This window comes from Saccoglossus kowalevskii, chromosome 9 (genome assembly GCF_978046115.1).
Source record: "Saccoglossus kowalevskii chromosome 9, keSacKowa6.1, whole genome shotgun sequence".
NCBI classification, from domain to species: Eukaryota; Metazoa; Hemichordata; class Enteropneusta; family Harrimaniidae; genus Saccoglossus; species Saccoglossus kowalevskii.
In genome coordinates, this window is record NC_140649.1 from 32,612,062 (window position 1) to 32,627,615 (window position 15,554).

At 41.5% G+C, this 15,554-nt stretch overlaps 2 protein-coding genes across 2 annotated transcripts; both read left to right on the plus strand.

Annotated features, from left to right (window-relative positions):
* Nucleotides 1–8,839: 8,839 nt before the first annotated feature.
* LOC144346732 (uncharacterized) lies at nt 8,840–9,487 on the plus strand. The gene has a single exon (XM_078007269.2). It carries the CDS (start codon nt 8,840–8,842, stop codon nt 9,485–9,487), a length of 648 nt encoding a protein of 215 aa, XP_077863395.2.
* Nucleotides 9,488–9,561: 74 nt separating this feature from the next.
* LOC102808113 (uncharacterized) lies at nt 9,562–10,407 on the plus strand. Its single transcript, XM_006811354.3, has one exon. The coding sequence runs from the start codon at nt 9,562–9,564 to the stop codon at nt 10,405–10,407; it is 846 nt and encodes a 281-aa protein (XP_006811417.3).
* Nucleotides 10,408–15,554: the final 5,147 nt, after the last annotated feature.

A 15,554-nucleotide genomic window follows, 5' to 3' on the forward strand; every position in this document is an offset into this window, starting at 1 on the left:
GGAACAACGCCCTCTATTGTATTCTCTGCAGACTTGTTGTTGTTGTACCACGTGTTGTCCTCCGCTGCGGTGTGATCCAGTAGGCGAATGCATTGTTTGTTGATGATTGGCAGTCCGAACATATGGATTGTTGCGAGATCCGTTGTTGAAAGAGTCATTTTGTAGATGACCTGTTTTCCCGCAACTACGGCACCTCCGACGTAATAAATGAGTGTTACTTTGAAAACATTCGTAGTCTAACTCCCCGTGGATTCCACTGAAAACACGTTGGCCGTTGTAACGTGTGATATCTTGACGAAATGCTTTGTCGTAGGCGAGCCAAGCAGTTGGTTCGTAGCGTTTAGCTTTTCTTGCCATGAATCGTAAGTAGTTAAATAAATGCGGTGTCTGATCCGGGAAGTAGTACGAGTGATAGTTAGCATACATAGAAAAACAATCCACCCAAGTTTCAAAATCGTCGATCACCTTGCGTTTTGGTTGTGTAGTTAAATTTGCGATGCCAGGGTTGTCTTGATCTATGGAGACTTGCGTGTTTTGCGACACAATGAAATTTGACAGAATATTGTCTGGGTGGAACAACGATAAATCGACAAACTTACCACGATCTGCAACGTCGTTGAGGGTTGATTGATCAACGTAAGGCATGCACATGTATGCTGGCGGGAACGAGGCCGGTACTTTGAGGTTGCCGACTGGTGGTGCGACGTTGAACTGACTGTTGGGCTGTGTCTGCATTGGCGTAAATGGGTGGCAAGGCTGGCCGTATTGTTGTGTATGTGGATGCTGGTACTGTAGAACTTGATGTTGGAGTGGTTGAGATTCATGTTGAGACGTTGCTGGCTGGTTGAGTAGTAGTTGGCTTGTTGTTGGCTGACTGAGCAGTGGCTGACTGGACATTGTCGGTTGGATGAGCGGCAAATGGCTGATCGTTGCCGGCTGGTTTATCGGTAGTTGGCTGGGTGCAGGTACTGGCTGGTTGATCTGAAGCTGACTAACTGTTGAAGTTGGAGACAACAAATTTACGTCGATAGCCGTTTCAATACCGACGGTGCGTGGAGTATGTGTTGTACTCATTGTACTGGGTGACCGATCGTCTGTGGTGACATCGACGGGACATGACTGCGTGCCGGCATTGGTCCGTTGTCTTTTAGCTGGTGCTACCTCGGGAGTGAACCATGCTAGTATCTTTTTTGTGCGAGCTGGCCTTCCACGCTTGCCAGTAGAGTTTTTTCCTGCAGGCATAGTGAATGTACTGGTAAGCTGATGTACTGGTATGCGAAATAGTATTGGAACGTTGGAACGCGAAATGAGAAAACTAGCAGCATGCACGATGGCAGTTACAATGCAAGTGGTCTGTACTACTAGTGAAGAGCGTGATAGCGATGTACAGGACGAATATGATTGGGTGTAGATATGAGGATTACAAATTAGGAAAGAGTTGATTGGGTGAAGATATGAGGATTATGGAATAAACAAGTGGAATGAATGTGCATGCATGATGTAAACATGAAACAAAAGTGTCATTAAGGAATATAAGCAAAGGTGGATTAAATAATAACGAGGTGTAGACATGAACAAAGGAGTCAGCTGACATGTAAACACAGATGGGTGTAGTTAATTAACTGCAGGTGTGGGGCCCAGTGTTACCGGGGTTACGACTTAAGATTAAGAAGTGCAAGATGAGATGGTGTGCATCCAGTCCTTTACGTTAAACTCAGATTACTGCGTAATCAGCCAATATACGTACAAATTCTGTGATTTCTCATTATAAATAATGATATTTCAAATCAATTATATATAGAAATCATGTGTTAACATGTTTGTTTTATTTATAAATAATAAGATTTGTACATATATACAGTCCAACCTGTCTATAATGGTCACCCAGTGGACCAAGCCAAAGTGACCACTATAGAGAGGTGGCCTTACTGTAAAGGGGTGGGCGTGTCTTAACCTGAATCAGTGGGCAGGGCATTTGAGAAAGGCTATTAGGGAATCAATATGTAGGATTGGGGCATGGCATATAAAATGTACACCATATTTTATGTTGAACTGTTTATTAGTATGAATAAATATGTACAGTGTTTTACAAAACTCAGTTATACTTAGTCTATTAAAATTTTTGTAATGTATCATTCATTATAACAAATCATGTACATGTACTCACATTGGCTTAAAAAATCACAAACTAACGTCTGTTTTGCTTGGGTTATTTTCTCGCTGTGCTTTTTGCGAAACATGTCCTCTAAATCTGAAATAGTACCCAACATTTCAGATAGCCCCTGTCTAAGCATAAATTCCTTCAAGTCATTAATAGGCTGTGCTGCTTGACTGAAGTTCTTGATCACTGCTGGTGTTTCTGATGGTGTGTTTTCATCATCACTGTCATCTTCTGCTTGTTCATTCTCTTCAAGCCGTAAAATATACACTGTTGTGCCATTCCAGTCATGTGGTTCTGTATTGCAGGTTAAAATAGTACTCACCATCTACAGTCGTTTGGTTAAATCCACAACGATTAAAACACTTCTGAATTGTTGTTGTCTCTACTTCTTTCCAAGACTGGCGTGCCCACATTCTCTTCGTCCATTTTTCTGATGATATGGTGTAGTTGCTGCTTTCAGAACTTGAGTTTCATAGCCTGGATAGCCTGGTCCTTTGGTTGTGTCTTGGATGTGGTATTTGGTGGTAAAAAACACAGCTTGATATTGATTGCTCAGTGGCACTGTTGGATGGAATGGTGCATTGTCTATAAATAAAGGGATGTCCCTGTTTTGTCGCTTCATTTTCCTGTTGAATTTTTTAAAATAAACCTTGAATATCTTTGAATTCATCCATGCTTTTTTGTTTGCATATAAATACACAGGGAGTCTTTTCTGGTCAATGTGCTTGAAACAACTTGGTTTTACCGATTTTCCGATGATTAAGGCATTTTCCTTCTCTCCTTAAAGATTGGCACATAACATGACAGACAAATGTTCTTTTGATTTTTTACCACCTCTACACTCCTCACCTTTAATAAACATAGTGTTGTTGATTAAGCCTCGAAAAATAGGTCTGTTTCGTCCAAATTGTAAATGTCTCTACTGCTGTAACCTGCAGTTATCGTTGGCAGTTTTAGTTTCTACTCTTCAATTGTCTGATTATTGAAATCTCCACTTTTGCCGGTCATTGTTTTGAAACCAATACCATGGCGATTACGGAAACTATCCAGCCACTCGTTCGAACCTTATCGTTCACACCCAAATCTTTGGCAAACGATAGTGCTTTTTCTTGCAACAGTGATCCACTGACAGGGATTCTCCAAGCAGTTGCATCTTTAAATCATTAAAATCCAATTTGTCAAATGTCAGTTTGTTGATTTTTTCATTACCAGTTTTTCTTATCTTTCTTTTTTGGTCGCCTGGCATGTTGTCTTCGAAATCTCATACATATTCGGCTTTTCCTTTTAAAATCGACTGAATCTGTGCTCTTCTGACACCAAACTGCTCAGCTGACTTTCGCGATCCAATGCCGCCACTCGCTTCAGAAAGTCGGATAGCAGTCAACTTATTATCATTGAGCGAAAGCGTTTTCCTGGGATTCATGATGACGATGTATATCTGGTGATGTAAAACCACAGAGTGATGAAAATAACTATAATTCTTTCGCTTATATCGATGGAAGCCGCCATTGAAATCTTTGTTTATATGCGTCAACATCTCATTAGCATACGACCACATGGGACGATTACCCGTTTCTCACTTTTCAACTGCCTTAGCAGTAACTTTTGTCTGGGTCTTCTTCGTCACTTATCGATTGTTAAAGTGTTAAAATGCAGATTATCCCTTTTAAATTGTATCGGTTTAGAAAATCCCACAGACAACACGTGATTTGTGGTAAATACCAGACTGAAACTGCAAAATCCTTTGTATTATTGGGTTAGTGTCAACAACAACACCATACCGGTGATCAATCAACACTTCTGCCCGGCGTTACTGTTTTTCGTCACATGGATTAAAATTCTGGCCATTGCGACTGGCTTCTGTCAAAGTTTGTTGGCAGAAAATACAAAGCTGGTGACCGTTATACACAGAAAAACTGGCCGGTCAGCCCCAAAAAGTGTGGCTGCTGACCGCGTTAGAGAGGTGACCTTTCTGTATGGGTGTATTTGCACGAAAAACTGCTCGGGACTGCCACAAAGTGGCAGTTAAAGGGAGGCGACCGTTCTGAAAAGGTGACCTTTAGTGCAAGTTGTACTGTATATAATATCTTTATGTACATTTTATAAGTTATAAATAATTTTTACTTTCATTACTCAAATATTATTTAATTATGACTTGAGATATGTTATACATATATAGAATTATGAAGGTAGAGTTCAATTCTATGAAAATAATTGTTTACATATAATAAGCTTTAATCCATAAAAACACGCTATGTAAATAAATCCACAAACGGCATACCATAGCTGTGCACTTAAAAGACGACATGATTTATGGCGAAAATAAAATAGAGTTCATTGTCCAGATGATTGTGGCATTGTTATTGTTTAATTGACATCTGAGTCCTCTGTGTGGTTAGAGTCTGTTGGAACACAGTCGAAGTCAAAATTCTCATCATTATCTCCACCGACGATGGTGTTGGATCATATGCAAACTCTCTATGAAAATCACTTTCTGCCATGATGCATTTGCAGATTTGACCTGCAACAGCAGGGTGCAGCAGCGTCCTTTGACCTAATGAGTCAAGTTGGTTATTAACCAATCAGAACGCTGTGTTGTACCAACCCATGTTTTCGTAAATTCCAGAAGACTTTCCAGTAACGCAATGCGGAAGTGAATAATTGATGTCGAAGCACAATCTGTTGGAATTGATTTCAGCGGTTAAATGAGATGGTTTTCCCAAAAAACTAGTAACTAGTCATTTGTGAGAAGTAAACTGAATATGGCATGAAATATTTACCGCATTTTCGAAGCATAGTTTACAACACGGTTACCGTGGTCTACGCATTCACAACATATTCACAGCGATTGATATCCACGTTGTATCATATAAAAAAATGATTACCAAGATTCGTTACGCAAGACCAGGTTTTAAATTAGTTGCATTTTGGGAGATTTACCGAATGTGACCCCAAATATAAAAATTGCACAAAAGTGGGGCATGGGCGCTAATACAAATGTACGGTCCAGTACGGTACTAGATAAGCTGCTTAAAAAGGCCCACTACAAATATCAACAATATCTGATGTAACACAACAGAGTCATTCACTTCAATTATGTTGTGTTTATTCACTAAATAAAAACATGCCTACATTAAAAATATTACTTTTACTGATGAGGAGCCTCCATTTAGTTTGGTACAATGGAACTGAAAGACAAAGGAATGACACAGCCCCAAGAGCAGCCAAATACAGAGCCATATGGAGATATTTTGCCTGGCATGGGGTGTATTGAATGATGATATAAACACATATTAAATAATCATGTAAATATTACATATAATTTATATAAGACAAACAGGAATCATATAGCAAATGTACCAGAGTCGTATTCTCTGTAGTGTTGTAAAAACACTGACAGAGAAAGCTGGGTTAAGAGAACTAAAATCCTGATATATATGAAAGCCTTCATCAACCAAACAATGCACATTATTGGAATAGATAACTGGCTTGACGGAGCTTGAATGATAAACGAAAAGGCAAATCTATTATTGCAGCATACATTAATTAAATAAGATAAAAAGCCACACTCAGTAGATAAAAATTTTTTACTCCACTGCACTGTACTTACCAAATAATTTAGTGATCGTCAGACTATTCAGTCTTAACAACAGAGATCTGTAAACATGAACCCGAACACAAGGTGTGTTACCATTTACATCACTTAAACAAATCTGCTCCCAAAGTGCAACACTGGAACACATTGCCTGAATCATAAGACAGTATATAGGAAAGGCAGAGTCCAGGTACGTGGGAAAAATATTGATAATCTTTATTGCAATCATTTTCAAATATCAAACAAAATACAAATAAAGGTAACATTCTGACAGACCAACATAATACTACAACTTTATTGACATTAGTAGTATGATTATGAATATAATTTATAATCTGTGTTAATGCTCAATTATGACATGCATTGACCAAGCTGACATCCCCCTTTCATATTTTGACACCTCCCATGCCACATTGTACTTCATGCAATATTTGCTCACATTTCGTCCTTCAGTCGGATTTACATTAATTAACACCAGACTGTTCATTCGCTTATCCGTGCTCGCATCCTCTTCAAGCATCAGTTCATTTTGCCGCACCGTACGATACACATCGTCTCAGCAGAATTCCTTGCTAAAGCATTTCAGCCATTCATTTTGTCACAAATACCAGTTTTTCTTCACAACATCCAGTTCCAACATGCCTCGAGGACGCGGAAGATCTAACACCAGCCGTGGCGGTCGCAAGTCTCAACGAAATCGTCGTACTCCAGCTCGCTTCCAAAATGTTGCGACTATAGACGTAACTGACTCACCTCCGCAAGAATCGTCAGCACACAATGGAGATCCCACTGTACTACAGTCCACGAACTTCCCCAGCGATGTCATCACAGTTAGCAGAAGCGAACTCGCAGATCTCGTTCGTAGCCTACAACAGCAAGGAAACTGTCAAACGCAGCCGAATAATATTTCGCAACCGCCGGCTGCTCCACAACTGTCGGCAAGCCTCGTGTCATCACGCGACCCAAGCCAAACAACGCCATCAAGTTCGACGCCAACTGACTCTCTCACAAATAACAGCCTTCCGATTACCTTGCCAATAGCTAGTCAACATAATGCGATCGTACACAATAATACCGCTCATCAAGACAATTCGATGTTTCAACAACTTCCAGCTACTACAAGCCAAGCATCGCTAGCTCACGCTAATCCTAGTCAACAAAGTTTTGCTACCGGGGGTCATTTCAACGCAACCAACATGGCCGCTCCCATACAACGTTTCGCCGGTGAGGGCATTCTCACTTCCGCTTCCGGTATCAACACTGCGACACAGGCGATGCCGATGATGAACAATGCCAGCATTGCAGTTCCTCCTATCATCCCACCTGCAGACTTGTTTTTACCATACGTCGACCAGCAAATACTCAATCAACTAGCAAACCGGGGTAAGTTTGTTGATTTGTCCGATTTACACCCTGACTCAAGAAAACCAAATGCCACCCAGATCTCAAACACCCGAGTGGCTTTGGACTCTGACGATCCCTCAGTCGCTGTTCTCTCAAAACATGCAAAAAAGAATGAAATTCGCGATTTAGCAAACTGGCTGGAATGTTGGTCAACATTTGCTGCCTATAGGGCACATTATTTTCCCCATGAGGCTGTACATTTATTCAATTACCAGCGTCACATCGCCAGCCGAGCTCTTGAGTTCAAGCCAGAAGCATGGGTCACCTATGACAAAGAATTCCGTCTAGATTACTCACGTTACCCTGGCCTACGGAACTGGAGTTTGCCTAACAACCAACTTGACTACAAATTCTGTCAACAAAAACTCCATCTGCTCATTCCAACATGTCCTGTCATCAGAAAGGTCATACCAAACAGGAATGCCAACGAAGCAGGAATCCTTATACATGGGTGAACGAATCTGCTGACAATTATAACAATACAGTGTGCCGTAATTTCAATCAAGATCGCTGCGAAACTCCATGCCGGTATAATCGTCTCCACATTTGTTCGTCTTGCCACTCTGCAGGCCACACTGCCACTAGCCACCGCGATACCGAGACGAAAAACCAGCTTTTTCGTGGCTACACACCACGACCCTTTCACGTCAATGATCATGCCAGCTCACGTGGTCGAAAATATGCACCCAAGCACACCTCTTAAGCTCGATTCCTTTGCGCAAGAACTGCACGATCACCTGGACAAATCATTCGTAGCAGCCATTTTATTTGACATTTCTCATGGGGCTAACCTTGGATTTCGCGGCAAGCACTACCCAAGATCTACACGCAACGCCAAGTCCGCTCGCATCAACCCCTCTATCATCACAGAATCAATCCAAAAAGAACTCAAACTTGGTCATACTATCGGATCATTTAAACGTCCTCCCCTCAAAAACTTTGTCTGTAATTCTCTTGGCCTACGGCCTAAGAAAAGTGGGGGTTTTCGCATTATCATGGATCTCTCCCAACCTACACTTGACAGCGTCAATGACAATATCTCAAAAGAAGATCATTCATTGGTCTACTCACGCATCGATGATGCTGTAGCCTTCATTCATAAGCATGGCCATGGCTCCTTACTCGCAAAAATCGACGTTAAACACGCATTTCGCTTATGCCCAGTTCGGAAGGAAGACTGGCACCTGCTCGGGTTTTTTTGGGAAGGATGCTATTTCTTCGACCGTGTGCTGCCATTTGGGCTTCGCTCAGCACCATACCTCTTCAACCGCATTGCTGATGCCATTCACTGGATCGTTAGTCATCGCGCAAGGAATACGGATTTTCTACACTACCTAGACGATTTCCTGACAGTTGGACCGGCAAACACTAACGCCTGCCAGCACAATATGGATGTTATGCTGCAAAGTTGTCACCACTTGGGGGTACCCATTGCTACAGAAAAGGTTGAGGGTCCCTGCTCTGTCATCACCTTTCTAGGGGTGGAGCTTGACACTGTCAACATGGTTATTAGACTACCTAAGGACAAGCTTGCGGATCTACTTGTCAAGCTGCCAAGCTGGTTGACCCGCCATACATGCTCGAAACGTGAATTGCTCTCCCTCATTGGATGCCTCAGTTTCGCATGTAAGTGCATACCAGCCGGCCGCATCTTCCTGAGGCGCATGATTGATATCAGCATGACAGCCACCAGTCTTTCTCAAGTCATAACACTCACTGACGAATTCTGGCACGACGTTCAATGGTGGTGTGACTTCTTGCCATCTTGGAACGGCACAGCATCCCTCCTCAACCCAAACTGGATACCGTCCCCAGAATTCGAACTGTTTACAGACGCCTCAGCAACACTTGGCTACGGGGCATTCTACAAGGGTCATTGGCTCGCAAACACCTGGCCTACATTCATTACAAATGACCCTTTATACTCTATTGCCTGGAAGGAACTTCTACCAATTCTACTATCTTCCTTAATTTGGGGCCACTTGTGGTATGGTCTTCGAATACGGTTTCACTGCGATAACATATCAGTTGTCCAAATATGGAAAAAAGGCTCCTCATCATGTCCACGGATCATGCAACTTGTCCGACTGCTGTTCTTCACTGCAGCATCTAATAACTTTCACGTCATGATCTCACATATCTCAGGGTTTAATAACGATATCGCTGACTCTCTCTCTCGCCAACAGATATTGCGGTTTCAACGACTGGCACCTCAGGCAGACAGGGTCCCAACCAAAACTCCGGACCTGTGCACCCTCTTAACGGCTCCGATGTGCGACGTAGTCCCGTCAACCTCACACAACAAGCGTGCCACTACATCAACCTGAGCATTGCACCAGGTACACGACGGACATATCATGCGGGACAAACTCGCTATCTTCTCTTCTGTCGCATGTATGGAATGAATCCTTATCCACTAACGCAACGCTCAACGATTCTGTTTATGACACATCTCGCAACATCGTCACTTACCTATGGCACGCTAAAAGTTTACCTCGCAGCTATCATCCGTGCACACATCGAAGCTGGCTTCACCTCATCAATACGCGACGACCTCCTGCTTCACTTCACTATGAAAGGCATTAAAAGACATCACGGCGTGCCAAATCATGTAAAACTCCCAATCACCATTGCACTAATGCGAATGCTTCAGAACACCGTCGCAAACCATCCCACTATTTGCGACCATGACAAAGCTATGTTGTGGTCTGCCTTTACACTGGCGTTCTTCGGCTTCTTGAGAGTCAGCGAATTTGTCGCACCCACGTCAATGACCTTCGATCCACAACGCACTTTACTGACGGCAGACATCACGTGCAACACAGACCTCGTCATTGCGCTCAAGGCGTCTAAGACAGACCCATTCCGCCGGGGATGTAACATCATCATCGCACCCTCACAGTCATCGGTCTGCGCTGTGCAGGCATACCAGGCGTACAAAGCACTACATAGTTTCGTCGCTCACCTACCCGCATTCCAGTTCGCCAACAGTAATTTCCTCACGCGGCAAGCTGTTAGCAACCACATTCGAGACCTTCTCACTCGCGCATCTGTACCAGATGTTAACCGTTACACTACTCACAGTTTCCGCAGTGGTGCAGCCACGACAGCTTCCGTCGCAAATCTTCCGGACTGGTTGATCAAGGCACTGGGCAGGTGGCGCAGCGACGCCTACCAGACGTACATTCGCACACCCCCCAGCATCATCCGCTCAGTTCCGGGTCACTTGTCACTTGCTCTTCCTTAACTGTAATTTCGGCATTTGTCTTGAGATTTCATTTCGTTTTCGTTACATGTATTTGCAGTGTATTTAGTTTAATGTTTATCGGTCTAACCATGCTTTGTTTTATCCTATCGCGATAGACTTTGTAACACATCATCCTGCCTTTAAATTTGGGGGTTTCCACCACAGACCAAGCAGACTTTACACGGGTACCCACGCTGTCCATCCCCCTGGGGTTGTGAGTCTATCTGCAGGCTCCCGCCAGGGGGACGCCAGCCATGACGCCCGCCTGTACAGTCTCTGCTGGTGGAAGGTTGCAACCAGGTACCACGCGCTCGGCGTCATGATGCAATTCACAGGCGAGTCGCATCATGGAGCTGTTCGCTGCGACGCCTGCGTCTGCAATTCGCTCCCCCTTCCACTTTTGCCAAAACCTTGTGTCTTGTGTCATTTATTGAAGCATTAATAGTATGATTATGAATATAATTTATAATCTGTGTTAATGCTCAATTATGACATGCATTGACCAAGCTGACATCCCCCTTTCATATTTTGACACCTCCCATGCCACATTGTACTTCATGCAATATTTGCTCACATTTCGTCCTTCAGTCGGATTTACATTAATTAACACCAGACTGTTCATTCGCTTATCCGTGCTCGCATCCTCTTCAAGCATCAGTTCATTTTGCCGCACCGTACGATACACATCGTCTCAGCAGACCTCCCACCCACCCATTCATGCAAAGGTCTCTATATACCAATTTCTATACCATTACCGATCTCACTCAAGTGTAACTCATGTTTATCTGCTCATGAACAACCTTAGCAATAAACAGGAAAGGGGGTTTCCACCACAGACCAAGCAGACTTTACACGGGTACCCACGCTGTCCATCCCCCTGGGGTTGTGAGTCTATCTGCAGGCTCCCGCCAGGGGGACGCCAGCCATGACGCCCGCCTGTACAGTCTCTGCTGGTGGAAGGTTGCAACCAGGTACCACGCGCTCGGCGTCATGATGCAATTCACAGGCGAGTCGCATCATGGAGCTGTTCGCTGCGACGCCTGCGTCTGCAATTCGCTCCCCCTTCCACTTTTGCCAAAACCTTGTGTCTTGTGTCATTTATTGAAGCATTAATGTAACATAAAAACAACTTTGTATTAGATACATGTAATTTATTGTCCCTCTTAATCAGAATCTATACATTTTCGGGTCTAAAATAGCTGCTAAACGGTCAAAATTGATCTAATCACAAAACTATGTATACCATCATATGACATGTATGTGTACCAAATTTAAAAAGAATCCATCAAAGCATGTCTGAAATATGACTATATGCGCATGCACAGAACCAAAAACAGTGATTCCCGTTTCGCAAACCGTCTGAACAGGAACTAATAATACATGTTACATATTTAGTTAACTAATACAATACAGTCGGTGACACTGTGAATAATCCAATTACGGATAAACTTGAGTGCTGTATCGACATAGGCTTTCTTCGTATTCAGTTTCATATTCCAACATGTTTACTTCTATCTGGACCACACCTGAAATATTTTAACACGGAATGATACATTTGTTACGTATTTAGTTAGCTAATGCAATACTGACCTCAGTCAGTGAGATGTTCGTCAATCAACCACCCACATATATATTTGTTTCTGCGCTCTGGATGTCTTTCAGTATTGCGGTCCGGAGCGAGTTGGATATAACGTTCGTATACTCTCGCAGTATCCATTTCATCAGACTGTGGGATTATAGACTTTTACGTAGACAGAATATTGAAGTGTATTTAATTAATACAACTTCCAATACTTAACACTATGTCTTATTCTATCATGTTGAAATAACATGCCGAAGTTAGTTTATTAAGGTTTATTCACCTTATTCTATGTCGCACAGTATATTGAACCCTATTTTAACCATTGAGAGAACACTTAAATGTAAATATTTATGCACATTGCATTATTACTTTTATTCTCTCTTTAGTTCCTACTCAGCTTTCATAATATATTACATGTCTAACATGTTTCATCGTACAAATATAATGTACAATTATAATATAATATGGTAGTGTTTATTTAACAACGGGCAACCATAAGCCTTGCCCTCGTTAAACATACCTTATACCTACCTAACCCTAACTTAACTTAAGGGTATATTGCATATGGTTAATTACTTTATTATTTCATATATGAGAAAAACTATATTATGGTGTACCACTATATCACTACTAGTTTGTTATCCTACGCAATACGTACAATATGCGACTTTTCATATGCTCCTCCATGAGAGTTATGCTATAATATATTCATCAACGGACCTATCTGTACCTACTTCCTTTCTCTTTAGCGAGGACACGCCCACTGCTACAACTAGCATAATCTAGATTCGCGTTAGCTCTGATATTTTTCATGTATCTTCGATCGTAACTTCATTGTTATTTTTGTGAACACGGCGAGATTTCTAATTTAGTGACTTACATTAGTCACTACACCATCTACACTCATATCCTTGCGTTTTCGCAATCTATTTAATTTATACAGCCGCTAAAGGTATGTCCAACTAGCACAATCTGAACTGACTACGACAGCCACTCGCCTGGATGACAGGATAATCGATGCGCTTGTATTGACCAATCAGATTCACGTATCATACTCGCGTCTACGCTTCGCCCGTTACTGCCACGAGCACAGATCTGAGATCCGCGATAGCCTCGTTATTTTTTGTATATATTTGTTCGTAACTTCATCGTTATTTACGTGAACACGGCGATATTTCTAATATAGTAACTTACATTAGTCACAACACCATCTACACTCATATCGTTGCGTTTTCGCAATTTATTTTATTAATACAGCTGTTAAACGAACGTCCAACTAGCACAATCTGAACCGAATCTGAACAGGATAATCGTTGAGTTTGTATCGACCAATCAGATTCACGTATCGTACTCGCGTCTTAGCTCCGCCCGTTGCTGCCACTAGCACGGATTTGAGATCCGCGATAGCCTCGATATTTTTTGTATATTTTCGATCGTAACTTTAATGTTATTTATGTAAACACGGCGAGATTTCTAACTTAGTAACTTACTTTAGTTACAATACCGTCTAGGCCCTTTTTATTACAATTTCGTAATTTATATTTTTAATACGATTGTTTTTTGAACGTCTTACTAGCACATTTTGTTTTACTCTAATATTCTCATTTTTCTCACACTTTCTCTTTTATTAACTTCTATTTTGTTGTTCTTTTCCGCTTTTTTTAACTATGTCCATTCTTCACTATACATCTCGGACTTATGTTGTTTACTCCTTTCTTATTTTTAATGCATCCTTTTCCTTTTTTCGTTGTTTTACTAACTTTCAACTAGCACAATCCAAGCCATTTTTATTATCGTTATGGAATATTGATGCCTTTTTATTAACCAATAGGATCACGACTATCCCATTACATAGTAGCAATATTTTGCTCTGCCAGCCGATCCCATGAATAAGACGGTCAGGAACATCATTATCTATTCCCGTCATGTCTGCAGCAGAAGACATCAACACTGTCGAAGATTTCGACGTTGTGTTTGATACACCTACATTTGTATGCTAGACCTGACAATTGATATCCAACCTTTAGATTCTCTACCGACTCCAGCTCATAGACGTTTACCAGACGCTCTCTTCTCTGAAATCAAGGGTAAGGTTAAATCTTTATCGAAATTTTACCGGACCGAGTCTTCGATTGTAAATCAAATCAAATCAATTCATAAATTTTCAATATCGGGAAAAATTTCCAAAGGTTTGGTGGTTTCTAAGAAAACCGTAATACCTGGGTTGAAGTCGTCTACGGCATTCCTACAAAAGTGGGAACTCATTTCAATCCAGGCATCGAAAAAATACAAAAAATTGCTCGACATTTATCTACCTACGCATTTGAAGCAATTTCCAGCCGTTCTGGTGAAGGAAGAGAAGGAAGCGTTTGAACACATCAAACGCCTGGCTGGAGACGAGTATCAGGCTCTGGCTGTCAATAAACTGAGGCAATTCCTCAAACAAACGAGGAAAAGAGTACAGGACCCCCGAAAGGGCAGGAAACGTAACTTTAATGTTATTTATGTAAACACGGCGAGATTTCTAACTTAGTAACTTACTTTAGTTACAATACCGTCTAGGCCCTTTTTATTACGTTTTCGTAATTTATATTTTTAATACGATTGTTTTTTGAACGTCTTACTAGCACATTTTGTTTTACTCTAATATTCTCATTTTTCTCACACTTTCTCTTTTATTAACTTCTATTTTGTTGTTCTTTTCCGCTTTTTTTAACTATGTCCATTCTTCACTATACATCTCGGACTTATGTTGTTTACTCCTTTCTTATTTTTAATGCATCCTTTTCCTTTTTTCGTTGTTTTACTAACTTTCAACTAGCACAATCCAAGCCATTTTTATTATCGTTATGGAATATTGATGCCTTTTTATTGACCAATAGGATCACGACTATCCCATTACATAGTAGCAATATTTTGCTCTGCCAGCCGATCCCATGAATAAGACGGTCAGGAACATCATTATCTATTCCCGTCATGTCTGCAGCAGAAGACATCAACACTGTCGAAGATTTCGACGTTGTGTTTGATACACCTACATTTGTATGCTAGACCTGACAATTGATATCCAACCTTTAGATTCTCTACCGACTCCAGCTCATAGACGTTTACCAGACGCTCTCTTCTCTGAAATCAAGGGTAAGGTTAAATCTTTATCGAAATTTTACCGGACCGAGTCTTCGATTGTAAATCAAATCAAATCAATTCATAAATTTTCAATATCGGGAAAAATTTCCAAAGGTTTGGTGGTTTCTAAGAAAACCGTAATACCTGGGTTGAAGTCGTCTACGGCATTCCTACAAAAGTGGGAACTCATTTCAATCCAGGCATCGAAAAAATACAAAAAATTGCTCGACATTTATCTACCTACGCATTTGAAGCAATTTCCAGCCGTTCTGGTGAAGGAAGAGAAGGAAGCGTTTGAACACATCAAACGCCTGGCTGGAGACGAGTATCAGGCTCTGGCTGTCAATAAACTGAGGCAATTCCTCAAACAAACGAGGAAAAGAGTACAGGACCCCCGAAAGGGCAGGAAACGTAACTTTAATGTTATTTATATAAACAC

Excerpts from the sequence above, each read along its gene's own strand:
- LOC144346732 (XM_078007269.2), top strand. The coding sequence starts at position 8,840 with ATGACAGCCACCAGTCTTTCTCAAGTCATAACACTCACTGACGAATTC.
- LOC102808113 (XM_006811354.3), top strand. The coding sequence starts at position 9,562 with ATGAATCCTTATCCACTAACGCAACGCTCAACGATTCTGTTTATGACA.